At 38.8% G+C, this 27,059-nt stretch overlaps 1 protein-coding gene across 1 annotated transcript; it reads left to right on the forward strand.

Annotated features, from left to right (window-relative positions):
- The first annotated feature begins 1,548 nt into the window (after positions 1–1,548).
- Positions 1,549–26,486, forward strand: LOC149078795 (WSCD family member GA21586). Its single transcript, XM_089240914.1, has 3 exons — positions 1,549–4,110; positions 21,889–22,134; positions 25,446–26,486. The coding sequence occupies exons 1-3, from the start codon at positions 3,618–3,620 to the stop codon at positions 25,883–25,885; spliced, it is 1,179 nt and encodes a 392-aa protein (XP_089097040.1). The 5' UTR covers positions 1,549–3,617; the 3' UTR covers positions 25,886–26,486.
- The last annotated feature ends 573 nt before the right edge of the window (positions 26,487–27,059 follow it).

Below are 27,059 nucleotides of genomic sequence, written 5' to 3' on the forward strand. Positions count from 1 at the left end.
AGGTCAATGAGCGACAAAAAATAGAGTGCCCCTAGAGGGCGTGCAACAATGTGAGTGACCGAAAAAAATGTGCGAGGATGGAAGTGACCGAAAGATGGACCTAGAGTGAGAGGAATCAAGTCGTGATCGACCAGAATAGTGACCTAGAGAGAGTGAACGCATGTGACTGACCAATATAGTGACCTAGAGAGGTGTGTGAAAGCATGTGATTGACAGGGACCCAGAGAATGTGTAAGCATTACAGTGAGCAAAAAGGGTGATCTAGAGATGTGAAAGATTGGAAGTGAACATGAAAGTGACCTAGAGATGTGAAAGATTGGAAGTGAACATGAAAGTGACCTAGAGATGTGAAAGATTGGAAGTGAACATGAAAGTGACCTAGAGATGTGAAAGATTGGAAGTGAACATGAAAGTGACCTAGAGATGTGAAAGATTGGAAGTGAACATGAAAGTGACCTAGAGATGTGAAAGATTGGAAGTGAACATGAAAGTGACCTAGAGAGTGTATAAACATGACAGTCACCTAGAGAGTGTGTAAGCATGGCAATGACCTATACAGTGATACAGTGACCTAGAGAGTGTAAGTATGACCGTGACCTAGAGAGTGTATAAGTATGACAGTGACTGTGAGAATGTGTAAGCTTGGGAGCGAACATAAATGTGAGCTAGAAGGTGTATAGGCATGTGAGTGACATACATAACGAGGGGTCAGACCAAAGCCACTTGAAAGGCCACTCTTAATGTAGCTTCGGGTCAGGCAGACCAGTGAGTGACCTAGACAGTGTGTAAGCATGGGCGTGACCCAGAAAATGCTCAAGCACAAGAATTACCAAAAGAGTGACCTAGAGAGTGTGTGTGAGCGTGGGAGCGACCGTAAAAGTGTGCGAGCATGTGGGTGACTGAAAGATGGACCTAGAGTACGGTGGATCAAGCCAGTGATCGACCAAAAGAGTGATCTAGAGGGTGTAAAAGTATGTGAGTGACCAAATGACTTAGAAATAGAATCATATTTACGGGAAGGATCCAACTGGTCTTTTCGTTTCACAATCATGAGAGTCCATGGGAAAACGCACTAAAGTGAACTGTTTTAAAGAGAACGTGCTTATAATTCTCTCTCCCTGATAATTATTAGGTAAAACACCCAAGAATTAGGGGAAGAAGATTATTTGGTTTCTGATTCCTCGCGTCGAGTTTAACGAACGTTAAAGAAAAAAGGCTAAAATGGGTATCAAGGGAAGAGAGAACACCCTTCACACACACACACAGAAGATCTTTTGTTGGATAAATGCTGCCGCTCCTCGTTACTTCACTTGCGCCGAGAGAAAAACTTGTCACACATTTTCCTCCACATCTCTCTCTCTCTCTCTAGTTGCAATCCCACTTGCATATCTCTACGTGTAACAAGGGAGAACAAAGAGCAGATAGGAAGCAAGAGGGAGGAAAGTCGGCGTGCGTTTCCTCGTATCACCGTCAGGGGCCGCTGCCGTCGGGGTTCCTCTCCGGCATCCCGAATCCCACATCCATTCCGCCTTTCTGCTGCCCTGCGTTCATTCAATTGTGCGAAGCGGTAGTGTGTGTGTTTTTGCGTTTCTCTTTATTTTCTTTTTCCTTCTCTTCCCCGTTGTGTTGTTCTCTCTGAGATGCAGTTTCTTTGCTCCTTTTTTTTATTTTTATTTCTCACTTTTTCCACCTTTTAATTCCGTCATTTCCAAGGAAGAATCTCTCGGATAAACACCAGCGATGTTACGGCGTCTCTTCCTTCCGATCATGTCCAAGACGACAACAGCATTCAACATGAGTCTCGTGCAGTGTTTTGTGTACTTCTTCGTTCGTTGTTTTTGATGTGTGTGAGTGTGTGGTCTTGGCGACTTTTTGCATGAATTACACGGGGGACTTTGTGAATTGAGAAGATTGTGGGATTCATCAAGTGTCAATCTCCCTTTTCTTCTTACATTCCCGGGACTGCTGTTGATGGGTCCACGAAAGTGGATGCTCTCCGAATCTTCCGAAAACAAAAAAAAGTGATGGATTGTAAAACAGTTTAAGGCTTCGTGAAGAGAGAAAATACGAAATAATAACGTCATCAATGTCCAGTTCTAAATATGCACGTCCATCAAGCAATGTTGAGCTTCCGGGACATTCCGATGGATAAGTCTTTTATCATATAATTATAGTCTTCCATGAAAATTATTGTGAATCCATAAATTTCTCTCTTTTTTATATAAAGAGAAAATAGGAGGATTTTTATGATTACAAATCTCATTGTGAAATGTGATTATTTGTTTACTGTCACCCTCTGTCGAGAAATTCACCACCGTTCTGGGAAATTGGATACAGGTTTAGCGTCAAGATGACCAAGGTGGGTGAAGTCCAAGGCCAGATATCATTAAACAACATTGAAGTCTAGGGCTGAATATCATTATTTACTGTCACCCTCCGTGACAATTACCACAGTTCTGGAAAATTGGTAATAATTTCAGTGTCAATACAAACCACGTAGGTCAAGTCCAAAGCCGCCACATATTATTGAATAATATTGTTATCGAATAATAAGTTCGAGTCTAAATATTATATATTTTGAGTAAGCCTCCGTCGGAAAATTTACCGTCGTTCTGGGTGATTGGTTACAATTTTAGTGTCAAGATCACCAAGGGAGGCAAAGTCCAAGTCTGAATATTATTATTTACCGCGACCCTCCATCGGAAAATATACCAGCGTTCTGGAAGATTGGGGCTACAGTTATAGAGTCAAGATGACCAAAGGGGGGTGAAGTTCAAGGCCAAATACCATTGAGTAATATTGATGTTTAAGGCTGAATATCATTGCATACTGTCACCCTCCGTCAGACAATTTACCACCGTTTTGCTGAATTCGTAACAGTTTTAGTGCCAAACTGACCAATAGGGGTTAAGTCTAAGGATAAATATTAATGATAATATTGAAGTCTAATGCTGAATTCACTGCTACCCTCCACCGGACAATTTACCAGAGTCTTGCGAAATTCGTTACAGTTTTAGTGTCAAGATGACCAACGGAGTGATGTCCAAGGCTGAATATTATTGATACTTGAAATTACTAAGAAAAAATATTTTTTTTTAGCTAAAAGGGTGAATTGTTAGTTATGGGAAATCAATAACGGAAAATTAATGGAAATATAATAGCAATGCCCATGAAATCTCTCATTGCACTTTCTTTTTCCTTTAAGAATCTAAGTTGAAGAAGTTGAATCAATTATATCTACTCGGAAATGTGGAGTGAATATCTACATGGTAGGGATCAGATCACATTCAAAATTCCGCATTGCTAAATCTTTCATTTGGATCTGTTACTGAGAATTGCTGGATGCTCGTATGAAAGGCTCATAGGACATTTGGACCAATGAAACATATTTTTTTTTCGAATCTGTAGAAGAAGAAAAGTTTGATGTATATGTTGCCATTAGTTGATTAGAAAGAAAACTGTGTAGAAGGAAGCATGCGCTGAAAAATGTTTTCGGGAAGTCATTAATAACGTAAGGATAGAGGAAAATCTGTGTGAGCGAAAAGCGAAGCAAAAACTGAGTTGATTTGAGTATAGCTTTTTGATTCCTACTTTTTTTTCCTCTCTCTCTTTTCGTCATGATCGAGAGCAAAAAAAGACTGACGTACGAGAAAAGATCGGCAGTTTTCACCACGACAGCGAGACAGTTCCGTAGGATACTTTACGGTGCCCTCGGAATCGTGATATCGTCCTACGTAGTGCTTTTCATAATGGTTATAACGAGGCACCTGGACCAGACGGCCCAGGACGAGCTCCGCAAGGCCGTGGCCGACAGCGCAGCCAACAAGAAGGCGTCCTCGTCCATGACGCTGCTCAAAGGTCCCGGAAAAGGCACCGTCCGCGTGGCGGCGATCGGCCCGAACTTTGTCGGGATGGATCGATTTCAAGAAAGGTGGGCAGCAGTCGCCAGGGTCCTGAAACTCGACGAGGTGGATCCGTACAGGCCCAAAAGAAGAACTCAGATATGCAACAGGCCGAGGTTCAGGAACCCTCCGGGACCTGTGATCGGTTTAGCTTCCTTTCCCGGATCGGGCAACACCTGGATTCGGTTTTTGGTACAACAAGCTACGGGTAAGCATCATGCGTTTGCTTGAATTTTAAGGTGCTCTGACTCATTGTGTCTATTTAAGGCGCCCCCCTACGTTTAACCAAGCATTCATTTTTTGGAATTTTTAAGTCGAGAATTATTATTGAAAGGCATTAAAATGTAAATATAATCAAATCTATATTTGACAATTCTTTTTGTGAAGAAGTAATTCACTATATTCAAGTTTTGTCAGCCAAGATGATGATATGTATGTTCATGGTACATAGCCCAAGGTATATTCATCTTCCCATATAATTTTTCCCAGAATTTTATTGCTAAATTTTATGTAATAAATCACACTTTTCCCGGAGGCACTATTTTTTTCCTTTGGATGTAATCTTAAAACAATGAAAGTTGAAATTTAAGTGCTGCCCTCTGATGAAAGCTCTCGAAGTTCAAATTCGCCATATTGCTAACTCAAAACTTGCACAATCCTTTAAGCCAGTGGTTCCCAAACTTATGAAAGAGCAACCCATTTTTGACAAGAATTTTATTGCTGACCCCCTCCTCAAACTTCAGTCAAAATTTTATCGATAGATGGCGCTGCACGGATACTATTCATATGTGCATAATCTGCATTTTTGATTGTAGGACTTCCTATCCTCAAAATTTGCAACTACATGGTTTCGTCAAACATTTTAATTTAAATTTTATAGGGCTGTCTACTATTAAACCCACACATGCAACTCGTCCATGTTCCTCCGCGGAATTCTAACGAACTGATACATTCTGGAATGTGAGTGTATGTGTCGTGAGCCTGAAGTGAAGTTTGTTTCAGCCGGGTTTTCATAGGCGTGCGAATTTTTGCGTGCGCCGAATGCAGCCTGAAAACGCTGATTGGTTTAAAAACCTGAAATACAGGTTTTTCGGTTTTTACACTGTACGCGCTACAGCATCCTACTCCTAGGAAAACCAGCAGTTTTTATACTAAAATATTTTAAAAATATTTCTAGTACAGGTAGAATAAAAACTTGAGCGCAATTTTTTTTAAAAATTTGCGTGCACCAACCCACTTAACTAAATTTGCACAAACGATATGGCTTCATGCAACAACAATATCACGATATCTAGATTAGAGAACGAGAATATTCTGAGAATATTTGTGGGCTACGAACTTTAAATTTCCCCTTGTTTCTATTATAATTCCTTTCTGTTTGTCTTTGTTAGAACTATAATGATCTACAATTTCGCATGATAATTGTTCTCATTATATTTATTATTTTCTACTTTTCCTAGAGTGGTATGAGGTGAAAAAATTCTCTGAATATTCATCAAAATGTAAAATTAGAAGAATAATCAAGATATTTTTTGATTTTTGAATAATGAAAAAATTTATGACATGAATGTCGCTCTCCACTTGTTAATACAAGATATACGGAAGACTGGATGTTGTGAAGATATTTATTATTTCAGATGTTTATTTTTTAAGGAAGGAAAAAACTCATCTCTGCCTCCACCGGGAGTCGAACCCGGGTCCCTCGATTGCCGGACGAGTGCTCTGACCACTAAGCTACAGAGGAGATAGAGATTTTCCTTCGCTAGAGCGTATATATGCCGAACGGAACCGTGCAATGGACGGTGAAACCGATCAGCTAATAGCTCATTGACGACGAGCCACCAGAGGGCTATATATATGACATGAATGTCGCTCTCCACTTGTTAATACAAGATATACGGAAGACTGGATGTTGTGAAGATATTTATTATTTCAGATGTTTATTTTTTAAGGAAGGAAAAAACTCATCTCTGCCTCCACCGGGAGTCGAACCCGGGTCCCTCGATTGTCCCCCACCGGGTTCGACTCCCGGTGGAGGCAGAGATGAGTTTTTTCCTTCCTTAAAAAATAAACATCTGAAATAATAAATATCTTCACAACATCCAGTCTTCCGTATATCTTGTATTAACAAGTGGAGAGCGACATTCATGTCATATATATAGCCCTCTGGTGGCTCGTCGTCAATGAGCTATTAGCTGATCGGTTTCACCGTCCATTGCACGGTTCCGTTCGGCATATATACGCTCTAGCGAAGGAAAATCTCTATCTCCTCTGTAGCTTAGTGGTCAGAGCACTCGTCCGGCAATCGAGGGACCCGGGTTCGACTCCCGGTGGAGGCAGAGATGAGTTTTTTCCTTCCTTAAAAAATAAACATCTGAAATAATAAATATCTTCACAACATCCAGTCTTCCGTATATCTTGTATTAACAAGTGGAGAGCGACATTCATGTCATATATATAGCCCTCTGGTGGCTCGTCGTCAATGAGCTATTAGCTGATCGGTTTCACCGTCCATTGCACGGTTCCGTTCGGCATATATACGCTCTAGCGAAGGAAAATCTCTATCTCCTCTGTAGCTTAGTGGTCAGAGCACTCGTCCGGCAATCGAGGGACCCGGGTTCGACTCCCGGTGGAGGCAGAGATGAGTTTTTTCCTTCCTTAAAAAATAAACATCTGAAATAATAAATATCTTCACAACATCCAGTCTTCCGTATATCTTGAATGAAAAAATTGTTTCTATGATGATAATTAATTCATTTTTCATTGCCTGAAACAATAAAACCAAATTATTTTTGACATAATCTTATAATGGCAATTTTTGATCAGAGAATATCCTTTGAATTGTGGTTCAAAGAAATTTTGAAGTAAATTTTAAAACCCATAAATATTTGAAAACAATATAGTGTATTTATGTTACTTTTACAACTTTTTAAGCAGGTCAAAATCGATCCCCATCTAGTTTTTACTGGCATTTTCAAAGAAAGTCCACTGAATGCTTTTCTTTTCGTATAGAATTAAATGTGGCACTCAGTAATTGTGAGTTATTTATTTCTTTCACAATATGAGTGCAATTATTTTCCAATTCAGTCAAAGAATTTGTCTTTAATAAGTTATATGTTGAAATATGTGGGTATTTTTCCCTAATCAACTCTCTGGATTTTATCATCGCAGCGGCATTATCAGTGACAATAGCATGGAGTTTTTCAGGACCTATATCTCTCAGAACTTCACCCATAACACCAAACATATATTCTGCTGCATGTCGTTTTTCTTTTGTAGCCATTGTTTTGTGAAAAATTGGCTTAGGTGTGGTAACAACAAAATTCACTATGGATTCATTTCTGCGGTTGCTCCAGGCATCACATAGCAGTCCTAGTGAAGTAGCTTGTTCTATTGTTGTCTTAACTTCTGATTGAATACGAGAATACTCACCTTCAAGAAGTTTATTTGATGTCTTGAGGGTAATTCAAAGGATGGTCGAAGTTTTTAGAAAAATACCTTCCACTCCTCATTTTCAGGCATTGATAATAGCATACCAGCAAAATAATAGCAAAAACAGCTCTTACGAATAACTCTTGAAGTTGATCATTTTCAGACTTGGCTGTACTATCAAAATACCTTGTAATGTTGGGGCATGAATAACTTTCAGATTTTGATGTTAGAGAAGCACTGGAGATTGCTGTTCCACTTGCAACTGATTCATTTGGGATACAGTGGCGTGTTCTTTCTTTATTCATTTCTGTTGTTGAACTTGTTGATACTCCTACAGAACAAATTTAAAAAATATATTTTTAAGTATGACATAAAAAATTTCCACTCTAAAATTGTATTTCGTTGTGTGAAAAAATAAATATGGCATTCCTATTTTAGTGGAACCAAAAATACACAATATCGTTCAGAATTTGATCATATATTATATTTTTATATTAAGATACAAGAATTTTAATAGTACCGATATTTTCTGCATATAATCAGCATATCATCACCTTATTAAGAAAACCTCATAGGGGCCGTTCAAGTATTACGTAAGCAAATTTTTAGCCATTTTTGACCCCCCCCCCTGTCAGCAAAATTTCGTCATCAGATCTGCCCCTCTGAATCCAACTCATATTTTCATAAAGGGTGGTTGATGACGTAAGCATTATCCAAACCCCCCCCCCGTCATCAAAAGTCAGCAAATCCGAAACCCCCCTTTCACACCCCCCCCCCCCCACCATCGATGATGACGTAATACTTGAATGGCCCCATACATCAAGAACTCCCAACTTTATAGAGGGACGAAAAAAAAAGGGATTGGACGCGTCCCACATTGAATAACACAGGTAAAGGGTTATTTTTCTTCTGTAGAAAGAAGTATGTTGCTGATTATCCCCCCCACCCCAAAAAATAAAGCTCTAATAGGTGAGATATGATGTTCTTTTTCTAATACATTTGATACTTTTTCTATGAAGAAAGGGTATAATGAGTTTTTTTTTACCATGTATATTCAAATATATACGCAGTGGCTTAACGGGATATATACTGTACATTTATATAGAACAGAGTGGCCAAGAATCTGGGTAGAATGGGAGAAACGCGTCAAAATTCGTTTCATCCTCAATGAATCCGCCTCTGCCCAGACAGCAATAGTGACTATTTCTGCTATACCGCACTGGAGTTTAAAATCTCATATGGTCGATAGGAAATTTTCAATTAGCGGAGTTCGGTGGGAAATGAAGGCGCCATCTATCGGTGGTCGTGCCAGGCTCGATAGTTAAAGAACTTTTTCATAATGTTCTTTGGGCTGGATTCGAACCCATGGACCTTAACGGCAACCTTCTTAGCGTCTTACCAATGCGCCACTATGGCGCTAGCAATAGCGACTAGGTCAGTGAGCGACTTAGAGAGCTTGCAAGCAAGTGAGTGAGCAAAAGAGTGGCACGTTAGCAAGCCTGTGAATGGCCAAAAGAGTGATCTACAGCGTGTGCAAGCTTGTGAATGACCAAAACAATGACCTAGAGCATGTGCAAATGATCAAAAGAGTGACCTATAAAGCAAGGAGCCATGTCAGTGAGCGATCGAAAGAGTGACCTATAAAGCAAGGAACCGTGTCAGTGAATGACCAAAAGAGTAACCTAGAGCGTGTGAAAGTGTGTGAGTAACAAAAACTTAAAATAATCATGGTGCTAAAATCATTGAATCATGGGGTGTTTCGCTGTGTTATCAGCAGTGCCGTCTTAACGCATGGGCCTACCCGGGCGCCTCAAGTTGAAGATGAGGCCTCAGAAAAACGAGAAGTAGTTGAATGTTTCGAGAAGTTGTATACTTCGCTAGGGCCTCAGAAAAACCACTTGGCCCGGGGGCCCATGTTGCTCTTAAGACGGCCCTGGTTATCAGTTGTTTTACACTATAAATGCACTATAGAGGAGGCCCCACTAACGATCTCTGTCTAGGGGGCGGCTCTAGGATGAGGGGGGTCATGATGAGCACAGAAATGCTCGCGGCCAAAGAAAAATATTTATTCCTACATGAAATGTGCCCTCCAACTTAGTTTTTATCTGGATGAGGGCATATTGCCTTTTATTTCACCAACACTGACCCGCGTATAGAATTGCGATATTATAATCGCAAAGTATACAAAAATTGTAGTGTTTTTTTCGGTTTGCACGCTCATCGATTATAATAATCTACATACTTTCCGCTTATTACTAATATAATTGTATTATGAATAAACATCAATCATTAAAATTTTGCAGTCAATTGGGTAATTAAATTTATAGTACTGTTCAAATAATATTTATCAATATCATACTATGCTGTTTTTTTATGCCGTGCATTATTCTTCACCAATTATATAAATTGAAAATATTGAAGAACAATTGACAGTTGTGCTTTTTATTTGATAGGTGGCAGAAGGTGTTCCAGTTAAATAATGTTTCTCTCAATGTAATACATTCTGTACTGTGTAGTTATTTTCTAAAAGGGATAGTTTGGCTGGTAAATTTTTCTTTTTACCCGTTTGTTGGTCATGGACAAAAGTTACTAAGGAAGGCACCATTTTTTCATGGTTAATAAGTTTACAAAATATGGGCGTTTAGAGTCTGAGAATAATTAAGAATGAAAGAACTTCTGTGTACATGGAGTTTCTGCTGCGCAGAAGAAAATTTCCCTATATTTTATATGAGGTAGTATATTTTTTTACTCCGCACAGATATCGAAATTCTGTGAGCAGAGAAACAATAGATCTGTGCAGGTGAAATTAAAGAGAATCTGTCCACTATCTCGAAAATAAAAAGGACCCTTGGTACCACCGAAATAAAAAAATTTTATTCAGTTTTCAGCAGGTTTTTTCCCCCTACATTTTCCCACGAAATTGGAGCAATTCGCATGGATCACATGATTTTAGACTCTCCGATGAGGACATTGTGCCCCCCCCCCCCGTTCTGCATGTGGTTTATCGTTTTGTGGCCTGTGGGCGGCTATATAAATTATTTTGCAGCCATTCATTCACCCCTTCTAGTCTAGTTTTCTCGCCTATTCATTCCATCAAATTAGCCGCACCTGACTATAACCTGATGAACAGAATTCAAGCATTTCCATCTTTACTTCAGAAAATGGAAGCCAGATGGCAGTATGAACATGAAACATACTCAACTCGACAACATAAATACGATACGGCCAAGCATGCACTCAGAACACACATTCCGGCACTGTGTGCCGATTCGTTAGCAATTCCGTAGAGGAATGTGTACGAGGTGTATGTTCGGTTAAGTAGTAGTAGTAGAAAAAATGAATGGGCTCTATGACGTGGGGCAAGGGGGCAAGTGTTCATTTTGGTTCAGCCATGGTCCTCCACTTCTATGCAGCAAGGGCCTCCCCCAGGCTGGGATTTTTGGTGAACCCCCAGGTCAGATTTTTCATGGGGCTCTCTATAGTAAATTTACGCATAATGTGAAAAAAGTGATAAGAATCATCATGGGCTGGAGCCCCATCAGCCTCACCCAGTAATTTTTCGGTAGCGGTCAAATAAAGGCAAGAAAAGAATTTGGATTCTCATTCGCCCGGGGTTTGAAGCGCAATCTCTCACTCCCGTAATTTCCGCTTTGACAACCTTGGAGTGAGTATTTTGGCATTTACAAGTTTCAACTCTAGCTGCGTCGTTAACGGGCGCCCGAGTGGCGCAGTGGTAAGATGTTGGTCTTCTACTATGGAGGTTGCCGTCCATGGGTTAAAATCCAGCTAATGAAACATCAGAAAAGTTCTTTATCTGCCGAGCCTGGGGCAACCATCGATGGATGGCACCTTCATTTCCCACCCAACTCCGCTAGTTGGACATTGTCATCTAGCGATATATGACTGGAGTTTGTGTGCGGTAAAATAGCTGCATAACTGAAAGCCTTCCACCAGGGACGTCTCTAGCGACGGCACATGAGGTTTTGCACCCGGGTGGCAAGTGAGCTAGAGCCGCCCCTGGTTGGGGGGATCGGCTTATACACGATTGCATACGGTAATTACGTATATTCCCACGTACAATAAAAACGAAGAGGATTAAAAAAAAAGGCAAAACACACACGAGAGGAGCCTCTAGTCGAAAAACAGTAATGATTTCTAAGCGTGAAGACGGTCCAATTCAATCCGTATAGCTAAATGGTTTGTCACTTCGTCATCAATTTCCCAACCGGCCAATCAAAAAGCCCTCCCAATAATTTACACTCTTTTAAGCGATTTTTCCACGTATTATTAGTAGCAAGAGGAATACATAAAAGAGGGGCGTAGTCTAAAATGCAACCTGAAATTTTAAAAGGGCTCTTGCCAATGATGATGGCATTTATGTGATGACCTTCAAGCGTGCATAATGGCACTCGCTCAATTACTTACTTGCAAAGAGTGGTAACGACGACCGAGAGATCCGAATTATTTTCTTTTTTAAGTGGGAGAGAGAGAGAGAGAGAAAAACATTTTATTTTAGGGCTCTTTGCCCCACGTAACTCGAAGGTGAAAAATAATTTACTACTTCTCTTAATAATATTAATCAGTATCGCTTGGGCTAAATAAAGCTCACGTCGGAAGGTGTGTGTGTGTGTGTGTGTGTGCAGAAGTATGACTATTATGTATCCTCGCTGTATGAAGTGCGTAAATAAATGGCATTAGTGTATCTGTTGATGCGTGAGACAAGCAATTCGTTAAGCCAATCCCGCCGATAATATCAGAGCCAATTTGTCTCAAATCTGCGTAACACTGGATGACGACGATTTCGATATATATGTGATCATGACCATGATCATTTTTTTGTCGCACCACGGTCATTTTTTGCATAGAAGGGCTAATTAGACCGGGACCTAAAATTTTTTGCTGATTCCGGACAGCGGTCTTTTTTTTTTTTTATACTCACCGAGAGGTTTGGTGCGCTAACTCCTCCCCCCCTTCCGATGTGGGACCCCCCTGCTGTAGCAATCTTTTTCTGTGGTCATGCCGTCACCGTTTCTGCTGTACGCATGTGTCACGAAAGTTTCTAACAAGGACAAAGTGGGTATCGACGCCTCTAAGCATCCTTTGGTGCTTTAGGCGAATATCTTATCGACCTGGTGACCTGGGCTATTGTTCTACGATATATATATATATATATGTTACGGCAAATGCGATAAATCGGTTATTATACGTACTACGCATACTATATACATATGGTTATTATGCATACTTACCAATCATCTTGGTAAGTTCGATAAATTTATCACTTTTATCGGCGATTGTGCATAATACCCAAGCATCGTTGGTAAATTTGATAAATACTTGAAATTTTTATCTTTATATGTGAGTATGCATAATACCCTAGTGCAGGGGGTTCTCAAACTGTGCTCTGTCCTTCGTCAGCGACGTCGCGGAGTAGTTTTCAGACTCTTTGTTAAACTGCTCTGGGGAGCCACGGACAAGCGTTAATTAGAGAAATTATCGTCGCGGGTGGGAAAAGGTTTGAGAACAACTGTCATAGTGTAATTGGTAAATTTGATAATTATGAAAAAATTCCAGTGTCTAAAATAGTATGCGCGACGAATAAGGTCGGACTCCGATATAACAAATTTTGTGATCATGCCCCGATATAATGATACAATACATGTATGAATTATCGTGTATCGTATATCTTATAGTACGATTTATCTTGCTTACCAACGACGCGACGCTTGGGTATAGCACATCATAGACTCACCGTAGAGCCAACAATGTAAGTGCATTGCAATGTTTTCTTGAGAAAAACTATTCTCACACTTTTGATATTTTGCATCTTTTTTCCTTTTTTTTGGTTTTTTCTCCTTTCACACACTGTACGCAAAAACGTGGGGTTACTTTTTCTCGCTGTGTGTAGATATATTTTTTAAACCTCGAGTTCAAGCTTGACTTCAAGGATTAGGGGTATTTTATCTTCAGGCTCCATGAAGGGTCAACGCCATGAGGTTACGGTATCCGACCACCTTTCTTGTTACTTTTCTTTAAAATGGTACTGGAGTGGGCTTTAGAAATATTTTTTGATATAAGGTGCCCCAAAAAATGGTGAAAACAATAATAAATTTTTTATCACCTATGTCATTTTCTATGAAAAATGTTTGACGTCAAATTTTAAGCAAAAGTCATGTAATATTCGAATCATAACTGCAAAAAATTTTAAGAATGGAATGTTTTGCTATTTTGACAGTACATTTACGTAGCATGTAATGATGCGAGTCATGAACCAAAATTTTAAGGATAGTAGGATATGCTCATGAGTTACACTCAAATCTGTTAATGTACGTGTGAATTTTTTGAAATTTCACTCTACACATATCGTCTATAAAGCACTGTAGTTAGACAAATATATGTCATAGACCTTAGATTTTGGTTTATAACCTCAACAGTATATAACAGAATATCATTCAAATTTCGTACTGATGTAATGAAAGGGTTTTTATAAATCATGTTTCAAACTCAATTAAAATGTAAAAATATCATTCTTCGTAAAACAGGTTTGAAATTTTCATTCACATATTACTTGCACGCAAAAACGCAACACGAAAGTGAACGTAACTTCAGTTCTGAGCGTCATATAAACAAAACAAGGCCTATTTTGAAATTGCAACAAACAGGGCTTTCATATAAAAATGTAAATCGATATTTTCTTCTAAAATGACGTTTTCAACGTAGTCGGATACCTTAAAAGGAAATATCTACCGTTAGAAAAAAAAACACCCGTCCCGCGTTTGTTAGTAATGGGTGTGAAAGGGTTAAATGATCTTGAAATAATTCGGTGATTCTTTCGATCACATGCCCTTTTTTTATAATTATATAAAATGAGTCATATTTACAGTCATACAATACCGCTCACTCCAACACGTTAGAACAGAATTTTCCTAATGTTTTTTGCCCTTGTGGAACTATTGAAATAATATCGTTACTCTATAATGCTAGAAGCATGAATGTGCAATGTCCGTGGGAAAACAAATAACGTGTGAAATGACGTTTGAATGTTTGCTCTATGGAACATGTTATTCTATGGAAATTATCTTCCTAAAATATTATGTAACGTGTTTCAATAGGAATACACATTCGCGTTTCAGGCAATACTAGATAGCAAAATAAGCTTGCATGTAACCAGGCGATAAAAAAGTGAAAATTTGCACATTCGTGCTTCGAACATAAGGACGATATCAATAGGGGTGCGCTAATGTTCTAGGGCAGTGGTTTCCGAACTTTTTCCGTCATGGAGCACTTTTTTAGGAAAAAATTTCATAACGGAAACTTTGAAAACACTTGAACGATCTTGATGTACTAGAAGGATAGAGAATTAGGGGATAGAAAACAGTATGTATATCTTCTAGCACCCCTCATCTGCATTTAGTCTTTTTGTAGCAAATTTAAACGATATATAGTTGGAGTACCAGCGATAAATCTCAGAAACCGGAACCTTCATTTAACTCTTAGGAAATCGGGGGGGGGGGGAATGAGAAGAGAGCGGGTTTTCTATTGCCTCCTTAGTCCTTATATATAGTGTTACACGTCAAACAGTAGCGCCGGAGAAAAGAATGTTGAAATAAAGAAAAAAAGTCAATTCTCCTTTATAATGCTACCAATAAAGCTTTTTGATGAGGAAAAGAACAGAAAATGACCTCGAATATATTTATACCATCTACTCTTGGTTGAGATATTTCGCTCTTCTACGGGAAAAGGTTTAGACAATGTCCAAAAGCAATAAAACTCGACGGAGCATTTCAAAGTAAAAGTTATATACATAAAAAAAATTATCAGCTTCAATTCTATTGGATAGTGCTCAATACTTCAAAACCATTTCATCAAAATTATAATTTGACATGAAAATCAAAGGTTTTATGGCATTTACAGTCAAAAAATGCAAATTTGTTAAATTTGAAACTCTTAATTTTATACCGAAAGAAGCCCCGTAACATTTGAGAGCAGTAGTAGATGGCATTAAATGTTACAAAATTTTGACAGTCAGTGGGCACATTCTGAGTAAGCTTTATATATTATCATCTCATTAAATATAATTTCTCATATTTAAACTGTGATTTTGTTCAGAACCCGGTTGATTTTTCAAGATAAGCTAAAAAAGTTAAAGAATTTTCCGCCAGGTGGCATTTTGGTTGTTATTATCGTGTAGCGCGTATCCAATTTAGTATACCTAGATACTTGTACTTCTTCCATCGCTCTATCTTCATCCATTCAAAAGTTATGAACACTTGAAGATCTCGTATGCAGTGACATATGCGCAGCCTCTTACAATCATTTTTTGCCTATAAGAACCATTTTGGGATGCCCGGGAGCATGAAATGTAATATTTGAGAGAAATAAAGAGCATTGGAAATTTCACATAATCTTTAATAACTTCTGAAATATGCCAGATAGAATCATGAAAGTAGCGTTGTGGTGGTGTAACAATACGTGTACAAGCAAAATGATGAGAAAGGTTAGAACGCCACCTGGTGAGAAATTCAGGAACTTTTTGTTATTTTGGAATCTAAGCAGGATCGGCAAAAAAATTTCAATATCCAGGTATGAAAGGCATTCAGTTAATGACAAACATATTTGGTTATGATTAATGCATGTGAAAACAATGGAAAAATTAGTGTACCTCAGTCAGGCGCGATCCCTATTCGGTATTTTGCTGCTTTCCGAGGGAATCAACAATCTCTCCTACTAAAAAAAATCTTAATAAACTACAAAGCAAATGATTACATACTACGTACGGTATTTTACACACCAGGCAAGCTTACGAGGTTTATTTATTTATTTACTTTTTTCATTGTGACAAAGCAGACCTCTACTATTCCCCTACAAACTTTTAACTTTTCTTGCCAAATCACGAGGGACCTTCATGGCAAGAGACTTGGACAAGAGAAAGCAGGGGTGCATGGGCTAAATGACATTTTTAACAGTATATTATAATTTGGAAGAACTCCAAAATGCTTGCAAGAACTAGTTGGGAGAAAATTAAAAAGTGCATTGATACTATTAGGGTGAAATGCTTTCAAAAAATGTGAAATTTGTCTGAATACATACACAAAAGATAAATGAGAAAAAATTCACTGTAATCTGCTTTCCAAGATGCACCAACAGGTGTTTTACATGAATAAATCTATTTCGTATTTGCCCCGCGCTTCATTCAAACATATTGAGGTGCACAGAAAAGTTTAGTCATTCGAGCACCAATGTCTTCACGAAGCACTAAGAAATATTTAGCGGAGCACAGTTTGGGAACCACTGTTGTAGGGAATCGTATATTCTAAAAAATTGCTCTGTCCATTGCAATTTCTGCCACTGATGTTTCGAAAAGCGCTACGGTTGCGCGGAGCACCGATTCACAAACGCTACATCAGAGGGGAAAGTGTTAAGTAGAAATTTTTTTTTTCAAATTTTACCATACGTTATGGTATTTCAATTTTTTCCTACGTATTGATAATACACGTATTTTCATAGATAGGGGAAGCCATCCTTTGAATCTAAATAAGTAAATCATTATGCTAGCTCATCCACGCTTATTCATTTGCCGGACATCATTTCGGATTGATTGATGAAAAGAACACCCGGTGAATTCTAGATATATCCGAAAAGCGGTGGACTTTGCTACTTTGCACACAAAAGTACCTAATTTTGACCTGATAGGAAAATGACCTCAATTAAGCCCTCAGAGATTCATATTTTCTACCCTTTCAAATTAGTACAAAAAGGGTAGAGGAAACCTATACTATTATTTTGTACGAAAGTGGGGGGGGGGTAGTAACTGGAATTAGTGAAGTACATCACATTATCGTAATTTGTTCCTATAAGGGAATTCTCTCTTCCCGCAATTACTAATAACTCTGAGACAGCCTTGAGCAATCAATTCCCGTTCTCAGAAACAGAAGCCATCAATCAAAAGTAGAACAAAAAAAATGTCAAGGCATTACTATACGAAAGTCGTTTTGTGTGGTGTGGTGTGTGTGTGTGTGTAGGGGTTTCGTGGCAATATTGTCAAAGAAGAAACAAGATTGGGTTCGTGTCGTGGAATAGCAATAGGATTCGTGTGTGAGAGTGGATTACATATTGGATTTTTGCTTTTTTTTCTCCCGTTATCACGCGATAACCCTTCGCATTAAACGTTAGCGCACACACATACACACACACACAAAGAGGAAGGTGCGACTAATTTCCAATAATGGTTCCGGTCGATGAAGATATTTGGTCTGACTGTTCGTGGGACATTCCTATAAGTTTCCTGGAATCACCCAATGGAGCGAGTTAATGCCGAATATTTTATTTGGTTATATACTCGAGCATTTATATTCGAAAATAATACATACTAACGCTTTGTATCGCACTATGTAACAAAAAAAACCCGTTTTCCTTGGGTGGAAGTTGTTGTTTCCGTGTTTATTTGGCTCATGTAAGAACTTTTCACACTGATAATTTTAAATACGTAAATAACTTTTACAATATTCCCCCGTAACATCCCTTACATACGTTGTTGAAGATTTGTGTCTTTAAGTATAAATGCCGTATAACTAACTACTTTACGATTATCAGGTGACGGCATAAGTGTAGGATAACTAATTTTTAAATACGTAAATTCATGAAATTAAGTTATATATTTCCACACACCCCCCCCCCCCCCCGTAAAAAAGTTTAAAAACTGCTTTTAAAAAACTTTCTCTAACAAATGTATAAAACAAACTATAGCTTTCTTTGGTGGTAAATTAAATATATAACGTACTAATATATGTACATATATATTAACTGATACTTTTTTTTTTTACTGTAAGAGTACAGCATTCACGAAAATTTCAGGTTCCAGGTAAATTAGTTCATTGTATATTGAATTTTTTGTTTTTTGTTTTTAGGCTTCAATTAAAACTAAAAATGGCCTATCAAAAAATTTGCATGATAATTATTTCATTTTTTTATAATGTGGTAGTGAAAGGGTTCAGAATGGTTTTTCTGAGAACGAAAGCAACATGTCGAATACATTGGCTTCGAATTCCGTCTTTCCTGCTCAATTCCGTATGCTGTAAGGAAGCCAACATCAATATAACGGTCCGCTAAAGTCAAATTTTATAAATGAAAAAATGATTTGGCTTCAATTAAAAGATTAATTTTTGAAGTAGTCAAATGAGGAAACAATGTCTAAATTTGAAATGGGCTGCCATATTTGAAATCGGAACATTATAGTCCATAAAGTATAGTGATAATCCGCATATTTATCCCGTATTTTCCCACCACTCGATACACATTTCCTTTCTTTGCCACGATTCGTGCCATTTTCTTGCCAATCACCTTGGAATGGAATTGATGTTTCTTCCCGGTTCGATATAGACAGAAACGAAAGAAAGAAAACGGTACTAAGAAAAGAAGTGTGCGACGTGAAGGCTTTGAGACAAAATAAAATAAATAAATACGTAGAAAAAGAAGAACCTTCTCTTATTTCTGTCATCATCATCATTCCGCTTGGATGTTTCTCGTCGATAGTATGGTATAAAATTTCCGGATCGAGATAACGGCAAAAATAGGATCATTATGAAAGCGGACCACATATCAACATGATATAGCGTTATTGACTATGGATTATGATGGGAAAATAGCTTATCTTAGTTTCCCTTCTTTCCGATAATAAACGTTGTCTCTCTAATATGCATCTAAGATACTGCAAAAATAATAAGCATTGCATTTATGAGAGATATTGTAATCGATATATCTTCACCTATTCAAAAAATAATATTTGAAATAGCATTTGAATGGCTGTATGTATACAGGGTGTCTCAGAAATATTGGCACAAACGTTTAGGGGAGGTAGATATCATTAAAAAAAAGCAGTTTCCCCCTAAGTTTTTGTTGCTTCACCTCAGGCCATTTTATGAGAAAGTCAAACTGATGGGATATGTTAGAAAAAGAGCACTCAGTGTTGCGGGATCCATAGCCATTGGCAGAAAAACAGAAAAGATCGTAAACTCACGATTGAAAATTTTTCCCCTTTACTGGTGGGCCGAATAGAAAGGCTACTCGACCAGAAACACAAACATACTGAGGCGGAGCTTTTTCAAGACAAAATCTGATGCACAGTGGAGAGTATACAAAGTGCTGAGTTAATCTTTATGCACCCTCAAATTTTAAAACCGTTGAAACTATGTTTTTATGATTGATAGTTTGAAGGCTGTATAACAAAGAACTCAACCATTAGCTCGGGCAACACCATTTATAGCAAAATATCTTTGCGCGAAGCTCGTGACGACACTGAAGAAGTTTCACCTATAGCCATTGGATATGGTAGGCCTGAGAACCTCACACACTCCCACGTTAACATTCCAACAGGAACCTCTAACGTATAGGGAGCACGTAGGAAAAAAGTCAAACCTCCCACGGAGGCCCAGAGCACCCACAGACAATTAGGCGCAGAAACCCAACACACATTCTCCCATCGCATCCGCCACGAAGCCCACCCGAAAAGTACGAGAAGGGAAGACGTCCCAGATGTATAACAATTAGGGCAATAACTGTAGGTGCTGCACTTGCATCTCGCAAAAGGATATAAAAACATTAATATGCAAAATAATATGAGAACATGACCATAGGTGAAATAACTTCCTCAGTGACGTCACGAGCTTCGCGCGAAGGTATTCTGACACGTTGTAACACGTCGCAGGCTACTTGGGTGACTTTTTAACTGTTGAGGGGCCATTTAATGGTTTTTCCACAAGCCACGATGAAATTAAATGGTGCAAAATTTTCCAATTGAATACCACAATGAAAATTTCAAGTACTAATAAGGATTAGTGGTGTCTTAACGGGTGAACCAACAGTGCCAGGTTCCACTGGCCCAACTCAAACGCAGGGTTCCTTAATTTTTGAGAATTTTTCCCCCGTTTTATCGTAATTTTATTTAATCTTGATATTAGTGACTCCATTCATTGTTTTACCACAAAAAGACAGTTTTTACAGAAAAAAATTAAACAAGTTTTCAGAAAATATTCAAACATGCAGCCTCCAAACTCAATAAGACTCATTATCATAATTTTCCGGTGGAAATAACCTATCACTTCCCCCCCCCCTCCCCTCCCTTACTCACATTACATTTTAACTTACAAAGAATCCAGAATTATCGATCGGTGGTGCATTCACATTCTTCTATTACTAAGATATTATTAGGTTAATAGATAATTACTTTACGGGCCACGTTTGGGGCCCACGCCGCGGGTTGAGTACGTATGGTGTATAAGCATGTTATTCTTTGCAATCTGTTTTCCATACACATATATCTGTCAATAAACTTATGTCGTGTAGTTTTATAACTCGATAGAAATCACTATCTCCGGAATACACATAGTGTACATAGTACTAGATCACGATTTTCCAAATTTTCTCGTTTCGTTGCCACCTAACTCTAGACAACGCATGGGGTCCCGTAGTGAACCCATAGCATCTACCACCAACCGCCCCCCCCCCCCTCGTACAATGCCTCAACACTTCACTGGATTAGTTAGTTTTCTTAATGTAAAACATTAAGACTCTCGTGATGCGGCTCAATTTACAGGTTGATGGCTCTAAATATAAGCAGTCGTTACGAATGGGCCGGAGGGGATTGGGGGGGGGGGATGTCTCATGTGCATTCCCATTCTCCATGATGAAATCTAGTGGGATCTGGTTCTATGATTTTTGAGAATGGCTAAATCGGCAGTTGGTAAAGAGTACCTAGAACTTGAATTTTTTTTAGTGGCTTGAGATGGTATTAAAACGGCCTTGTGTCTCAAGTGCCAGGCATTGGGGAAAAAAACCATGATAATTCACGATTTTAACTGACATTACCTCGAACATAAATTAGTTTAACCCCTCAATTGGCATACATTAAAATATCCAGAGGAGTAAAATTTTGAGGGGTTATATTAAGGAAATGAGGGGTACCCTGAATGCTGTTACATGACAAAAGAAAAATTTAATGTCAACGTTAAAAAAAAATGGGATGTTGCATTTCAGAGAGCGCATTGTATGTATATGATTTACGTAGATTTGAATAACATAAAAGTGTCATTTATAGTTTTTCCAACTTCTATAATTATTGAAGAATAGATCAATGATAGATCAATTCTGTTATTGTTGAAGAATGTACAGCAATGTCTCCTCCACACATGGTATTTTCCTCCAAAATTCAAGGGTCAAAAATCGTTCTTGTTTGGCTTGTCAAGAAACGTGTGTATCTTTGAGCCATTTTGCTGGTAATTATAGAAACTTCATAACCAGCTCGCAAGTTAAAATCGAATGTTTAGGAGTTGCTATCAGTGCCGAAACGAGCTCAAAATATGCAATTTCATTTGTCAAATATAAGAAACTCGTGTTGCTTCTTTTGAGAGCAAAATTGCCTAATAAAGAGCTAAGAGAGAGCTCTTTAGTATAATTTTAATCGCTATCTCAAGGTATATGGTTAAGTGGCTATATAAGTTTCAAAATGTATCTTTTTTTCCAATCGAATATTGATGGACGATTCCTGTTTCGTTTCAAGGTTTCCTGACCGGTAGCGTGTACAAAGATTTCTCGCTCAAAAAGAATGGCTTCCCGGCCGAGAATGTGACTAACGGGTCCGTCATCCTGGTCAAGACTCACGAATGGGGTCCTCAAGTCCGAGCCCAGTACGACAAAGCCGTCCTACTTCTCAGGGATCCCTACGGTGCTTTGCTGGCTGAGTTCAACAGGAGAGCCGGAGGTCACGTTGGCCACGCTGCGCCCGACAAGTTCCACAGGGGAAACGGTAAGACACGCTTACATTATATCTACGTGACGAAATACTGTACTTGTATGATGAGTATACAGTCGAACCTCGATTTAAAAAATTGGTTAAATCTGATTTTTATTCATTAAATCGAGGAAAATAGTAAAATCGTGACCGAGATTATCGCAAGTATAGGCGCAGAAACTTAAAAAGAAAACAGCATAAGCTAACGGCATAAACTAGCTCTTTATATACTTCATGGGCTGTTCTTTCCCTCATTTTCAGCGATTTTGGAATTCAAATATCTCGACCAGTGCTGCACTTAGAACATAGAATTTTTTTAGCTCAAGAGAGGCGGCAATAACTTTCTTATTGGGTTTCTATTAGGACAAGGTGACAAATGGAATGTTCATTTTATTTTCATTTGAATAATTATGCAGCCCCTTGCAATATGAATGACATGTCTGAAATCTGTCTACACCAAGGGTGTCCTACCCTTTAGAGATTCCGAGCCACTTAAGTGATCTGAAACAGCGCCGTCCCGGGTCACTTAAATGACATGGAAAAGTGCTGCGTTCTCGAGTTATTTGTAAAGAAGCCGTGAGTGACTTAAGTTGTCTGGGAATGTGCCGCAGGCCACATAAGTGAAGTAGAACTGCTAGTCACTGCTGGGTGTCACTGCAGAACTGCTGGGTCACTTCAGCAGTCTGGAAATGTGCCGTGGTATGCTTGAGTGTTCTATAAATGTGCCACAGGTGACTTAAGTGATGCGGCACTACACCACGGGTCACTTCAGGGATCCGGTGATGTTCCACGGGGTCACTTGAATGATCTCGAACTGTGTTGTAGGTGTGGTCTGGGAATGTGGCGCGGGCCGCTCGAGTGATATGAAACTGTGACATGTGATCTGGTAATAAGCCGTTTAGTTCATTTTTGCAAAATTATGTTTGACATCAAAGTCCACATTAGATGACTCTGAGGGCCACATTTAACTAGTGGGTCATAGATTGAGCATGTATAGTCTACACCAGTGTTTTTCAACCATCGGGCTGAGACCCGGTAGATCACCCCCCGCCCGACATTAGTCGAACCGGGTCGTGAGTGATTCTCTCTCTCATATTGTTTCATTTTTATTTATTTATTTCCCATTAGTCGTGAGTATAACCGGGCCTTCCACTCACAAAAAACAAGAATCAACCGGGCCGTGGGTTTCCCAGGGTTGAGGATCATTTGGTCTACACGATATGAGGATACGTTTTTTCCAATTGAAGGTATGCTTTCAGGATCAATGGTTCGCGAATTATTCCGAGATATAGGGACTTCCCTGTGCACTGTTTTCATCACGTTGATTATGATCATTTTCGTTAACCGAACAAAGGAAATCAGATAAATAATCAGAATACAAAGTAAATAAATCGACGAGGGCGTGGAAACAGAACTCGCAGCGGGGGAATCTGGATAAAATCAGCCAAAAAGAATGGATGCAGGGAATGGATGTGAAGCCCCAGAACGGAAAATTAATGAACGGGCACCAGGGGAAGACCACAATTTGTGCGCCGCTGGGAGACCCCGTACTCGTCCCAACATCACCATCTTTCTTCTGGAAAACAGAGGAAAGAGGGAGAGAGTCGCGTTGGCATTGTTCCAACTAAACTTGGTGAAAAAGGTATATTGATAAATATTGTCTCTTTTCTCTCTTCTGGAGCATTTTCCCTTGGAAAGTTTTCTCCTCTTCGAGTCAAGGCACTGATTCATTGCCTTTTCACCTTTTTCCCACTGGCAGTAAGTAACGGTTTTTCGACTTTTTACCTTCGACGTTCGATATCGACTTGGGCAACTTTGAAAGAGGAGGAGGAGGGGATAAGAAACAATTTCTAGCTGCCATTTCGGTATTCATTGATTTCTGGGAAAGTTTCATTCTTGATAATGGAATTCCTCCATTCAGACTTCATTTGGTAGGAAAGAGAAATCCTTCGAAGATTTAATAGTTATCGATACTTGCATCGAAAAAGACTAGACAAAAACCTTCCGATGAAATATTTCAAACTTCTGGATAGGATGACCAGACGTCCTGGTTTGAAGATTTGTCCCGGTCTATTCTTTAGTCCCGGGACACATACACTGCCTGGCCAAAAAGAAATGCCGTATAACCATTTTTTCCTGCACCTACTGTGCAAGACTGAAGAGGAGGAGTTGTTCTAGACTAGGTGTCAGCAATAAAATGAAGTCCACTGAGTATTTTTTGCATGCTTAATGGCCATTTTTACCCGCCAATGGATATTTTTTATTCTCCAAAGACGATGGCACGTTCCAGGAAGGCGATATCACGATATACCTACTTCTCTTAAACTTTGCAAAAGTAGTAGAGATCATACGGATGCTTGGATTATGGGACACACACTACGTCAGGGAAAATTATTAAGAGAAAGTTATTATCAGAAAAAAAATATACCCCTTAACAAAGTTTTCTTCAGAGAAAACGACCCAAAATAACCTATTCTAAGACTTAACAACCGCTCTTCCCATATTATTAGACACACCGATATGAAACGTTTTTTGGTGCAGATTCCAATGTTTTAATCACCACGACGACTCGGCACTCAAGATTTGTCAAAAACGTGCGCTATATACTATACATCGCTTGGCCAAAAACAAGAAAAAGAAGGCCGAAACCTCAACATTTTAATACAAGGGCCACAACAGGCAAAATGCCCAACGATGACTGAAAAAAGATGCCCTTAAAAAATATGAATGTAAAATATTATCACGAAAAAACTAGACACTAAAATAAAATTAGTTTTTATTAAATTTTATTTATTAACATAAAATATTGCCCATAAAAAAAAAATGTTTGTCTTATCTATATAAGTATGGATAGCATCTCAATTCATCCCATATTATAAACATCGTATTTATTTTTAAACGTATCAATTGTGGCAGAATTCACGACTCCCGGGGGGTAAGCTATTCTGTCGCACCGGCTTTAAATAAAATTTTAGCACACAAATTACCGAGGCATCAATTTTATGAGGTCACACGATATCTAAACAGTCATTTTAGCCAGACAATGTGATTTGGTCATAAGTAATATTACGGTGCCAGACTTCTACATGAGAAAATGCCCCTTTTGTCCAGGGCTCCAAAATTAAAATGACTTATATTCGCTGACTAATCAAACATCCTTGACTCTAGTCACGATACCCCCACTTCTACTTTGCCCAAGGCCCTCATGTATATGAGGGCAGACCCTGGTAATATTTGAAGAATCGCGTCTCATTTAAATCTCATCTCTCTACGTACCAATATTGAAGCTTCGGCTTTTGTACATTATTTCTTTTCTCTCTCTTCAGCGTGGAAGAACTTCGTGACAGATCACTCGAAAACATGGATGCACCACACACTGGACTGGCTCCAATACGAGCGCTCCTTACTCGTCCTCCGCTACGAGAAAATGATGGATGATTTACCCAGCGAACTCGTCAGGCTCTTGAAGTTTCTCGAGGTGAACGTTTCGTGGCCGGTGTTCCAGTGCGTGGTCCGCAACAAGGACGGGTTTTTCCGTAGGGCCAAGAGACCGCTCCAGTTCGATCTCTTCGATAAGTCCCTGGAACGAACCGTCGAGCTCTACAAGGCGATCGTGGAAACGGCCATCTCGCTCAGAGAGAAAGGCATCCGAATCGATCTGAACAACATTACAGAAACCGTCAATGCAGCACGAAACGTCAGCCAAATATCCAGCGGGGTGGCTTCAAGAAACAATTCCTCTAACACAGAAATTCCAGTGACTTGAAATACAAACGGCCCCAAAAATCAGTTTGAAGGGTTGACAGTACTAATTTTTCATTGAAATAGATTGGAGGTAGAAACATTCGTATGAACTCACTTCGAAAAAACAGGATTTTCTGTCACACAGTATTTATTGTATTGTCAGAAACGAAATGTGTTCCGTGAAAAACAAGTTGATACGAAACCAATCTTTTGAGGATAGTCGGACAGAAATCATGTGTTAACGAACTTATTAACTGGCGATTGTAAACACCGATGAGAAGATCATGTCAAAAAATCAAACACTTACAGCATACTGTTGGCCTACATGTATTCTTACAATGTATGCAACACTTGCTGAAAGGAGCAACGCATAAGGATTCAAGTGTAAATCCGAACGCAATTTCATGAGAGCGTTGCATGTTATACATTACAAATCAGCCGCACAAAAAAAAGAAAAAAAATACGGGCTTATATATTATTCAGTAAGATCTCATACACAGCTCCATTAATAATCTGTGATGTGTGAGAACATTTCGAAGTGTGTAATTTTGCTCAAAAGAAGAAATCGGTCATTACAGAAAGATTTTGTGCATAGCAGAAATAAAGTGGAAAATGTTCTTTTATTGCTTGCAGTCATTTATTCATTTTAAATTTTGGTTTAAAAGTGGGAAAAAATGGAATGTACCATCAATTCATAACATCTTATAAAACCTTAGAATTAATCCCACACACATACACTTTTCTCCACCTAACATGGATGTAATAGTCTACTAATGTATCATAAACATAAACCATGATTGGCAAGAATGAGATGATTTTGATCTTGGCGCAAAAGCCAGAAAAAAAAGTCTCATACAATTGTGCTGAGAAAAAATCAAATTCATCTCGATCTCACTATTGTCACCACCTGGGGGCCATTTGCCGAAGTTGCGGGTGGGGGGCCACCAAGCTTCTACTTCAGTATATCACGCTACAGAGCTTAAATAAGGAAAGAATGGTCATGTCTCCTATGGTGCATATGAATATTGTGCTTGTCCAGATTACAAGAGGACTGGGTTCGATTCTTGGTGGAAACTAGTAGACTTTTCTTTCTGAATTCATCTTGACAAAATATGCCCGGAAAAACATCTTTCTTTCCATAAACCATCATTACACAAGTGAAATACCTATACTTGCTCAAAAAAATAATTGCAATT

The sequence above is a fragment of the Pholcus phalangioides genome, unplaced genomic scaffold (genome assembly GCF_987345545.1).
Source record: "Pholcus phalangioides strain wild (caught in Gottingen) unplaced genomic scaffold, Ppha-v1.0 ptg000013l_1, whole genome shotgun sequence".
Taxonomy (NCBI): Eukaryota; Metazoa; Arthropoda; class Arachnida; order Araneae; family Pholcidae; genus Pholcus; species Pholcus phalangioides.

Coding starts and splice junctions, on each gene's coding strand:
- LOC149078795 (XM_089240914.1), top strand. CDS start 3,618: ATGATCGAGAGCAAAAAAAGACTGACGTACGAGAAAAGATCGGCAGTT. Junction 4,111..21,888: donor TTTGGTACAACAAGCTACGG/GTAAGCATCATG, acceptor TTTCGTTTCAAG/GTTTCCTGACCGGTAGCGTG. Junction 22,135..25,445: donor CAAGTTCCACAGGGGAAACG/GTAAGACACGCT, acceptor CTCTCTCTTCAG/CGTGGAAGAACTTCGTGACA.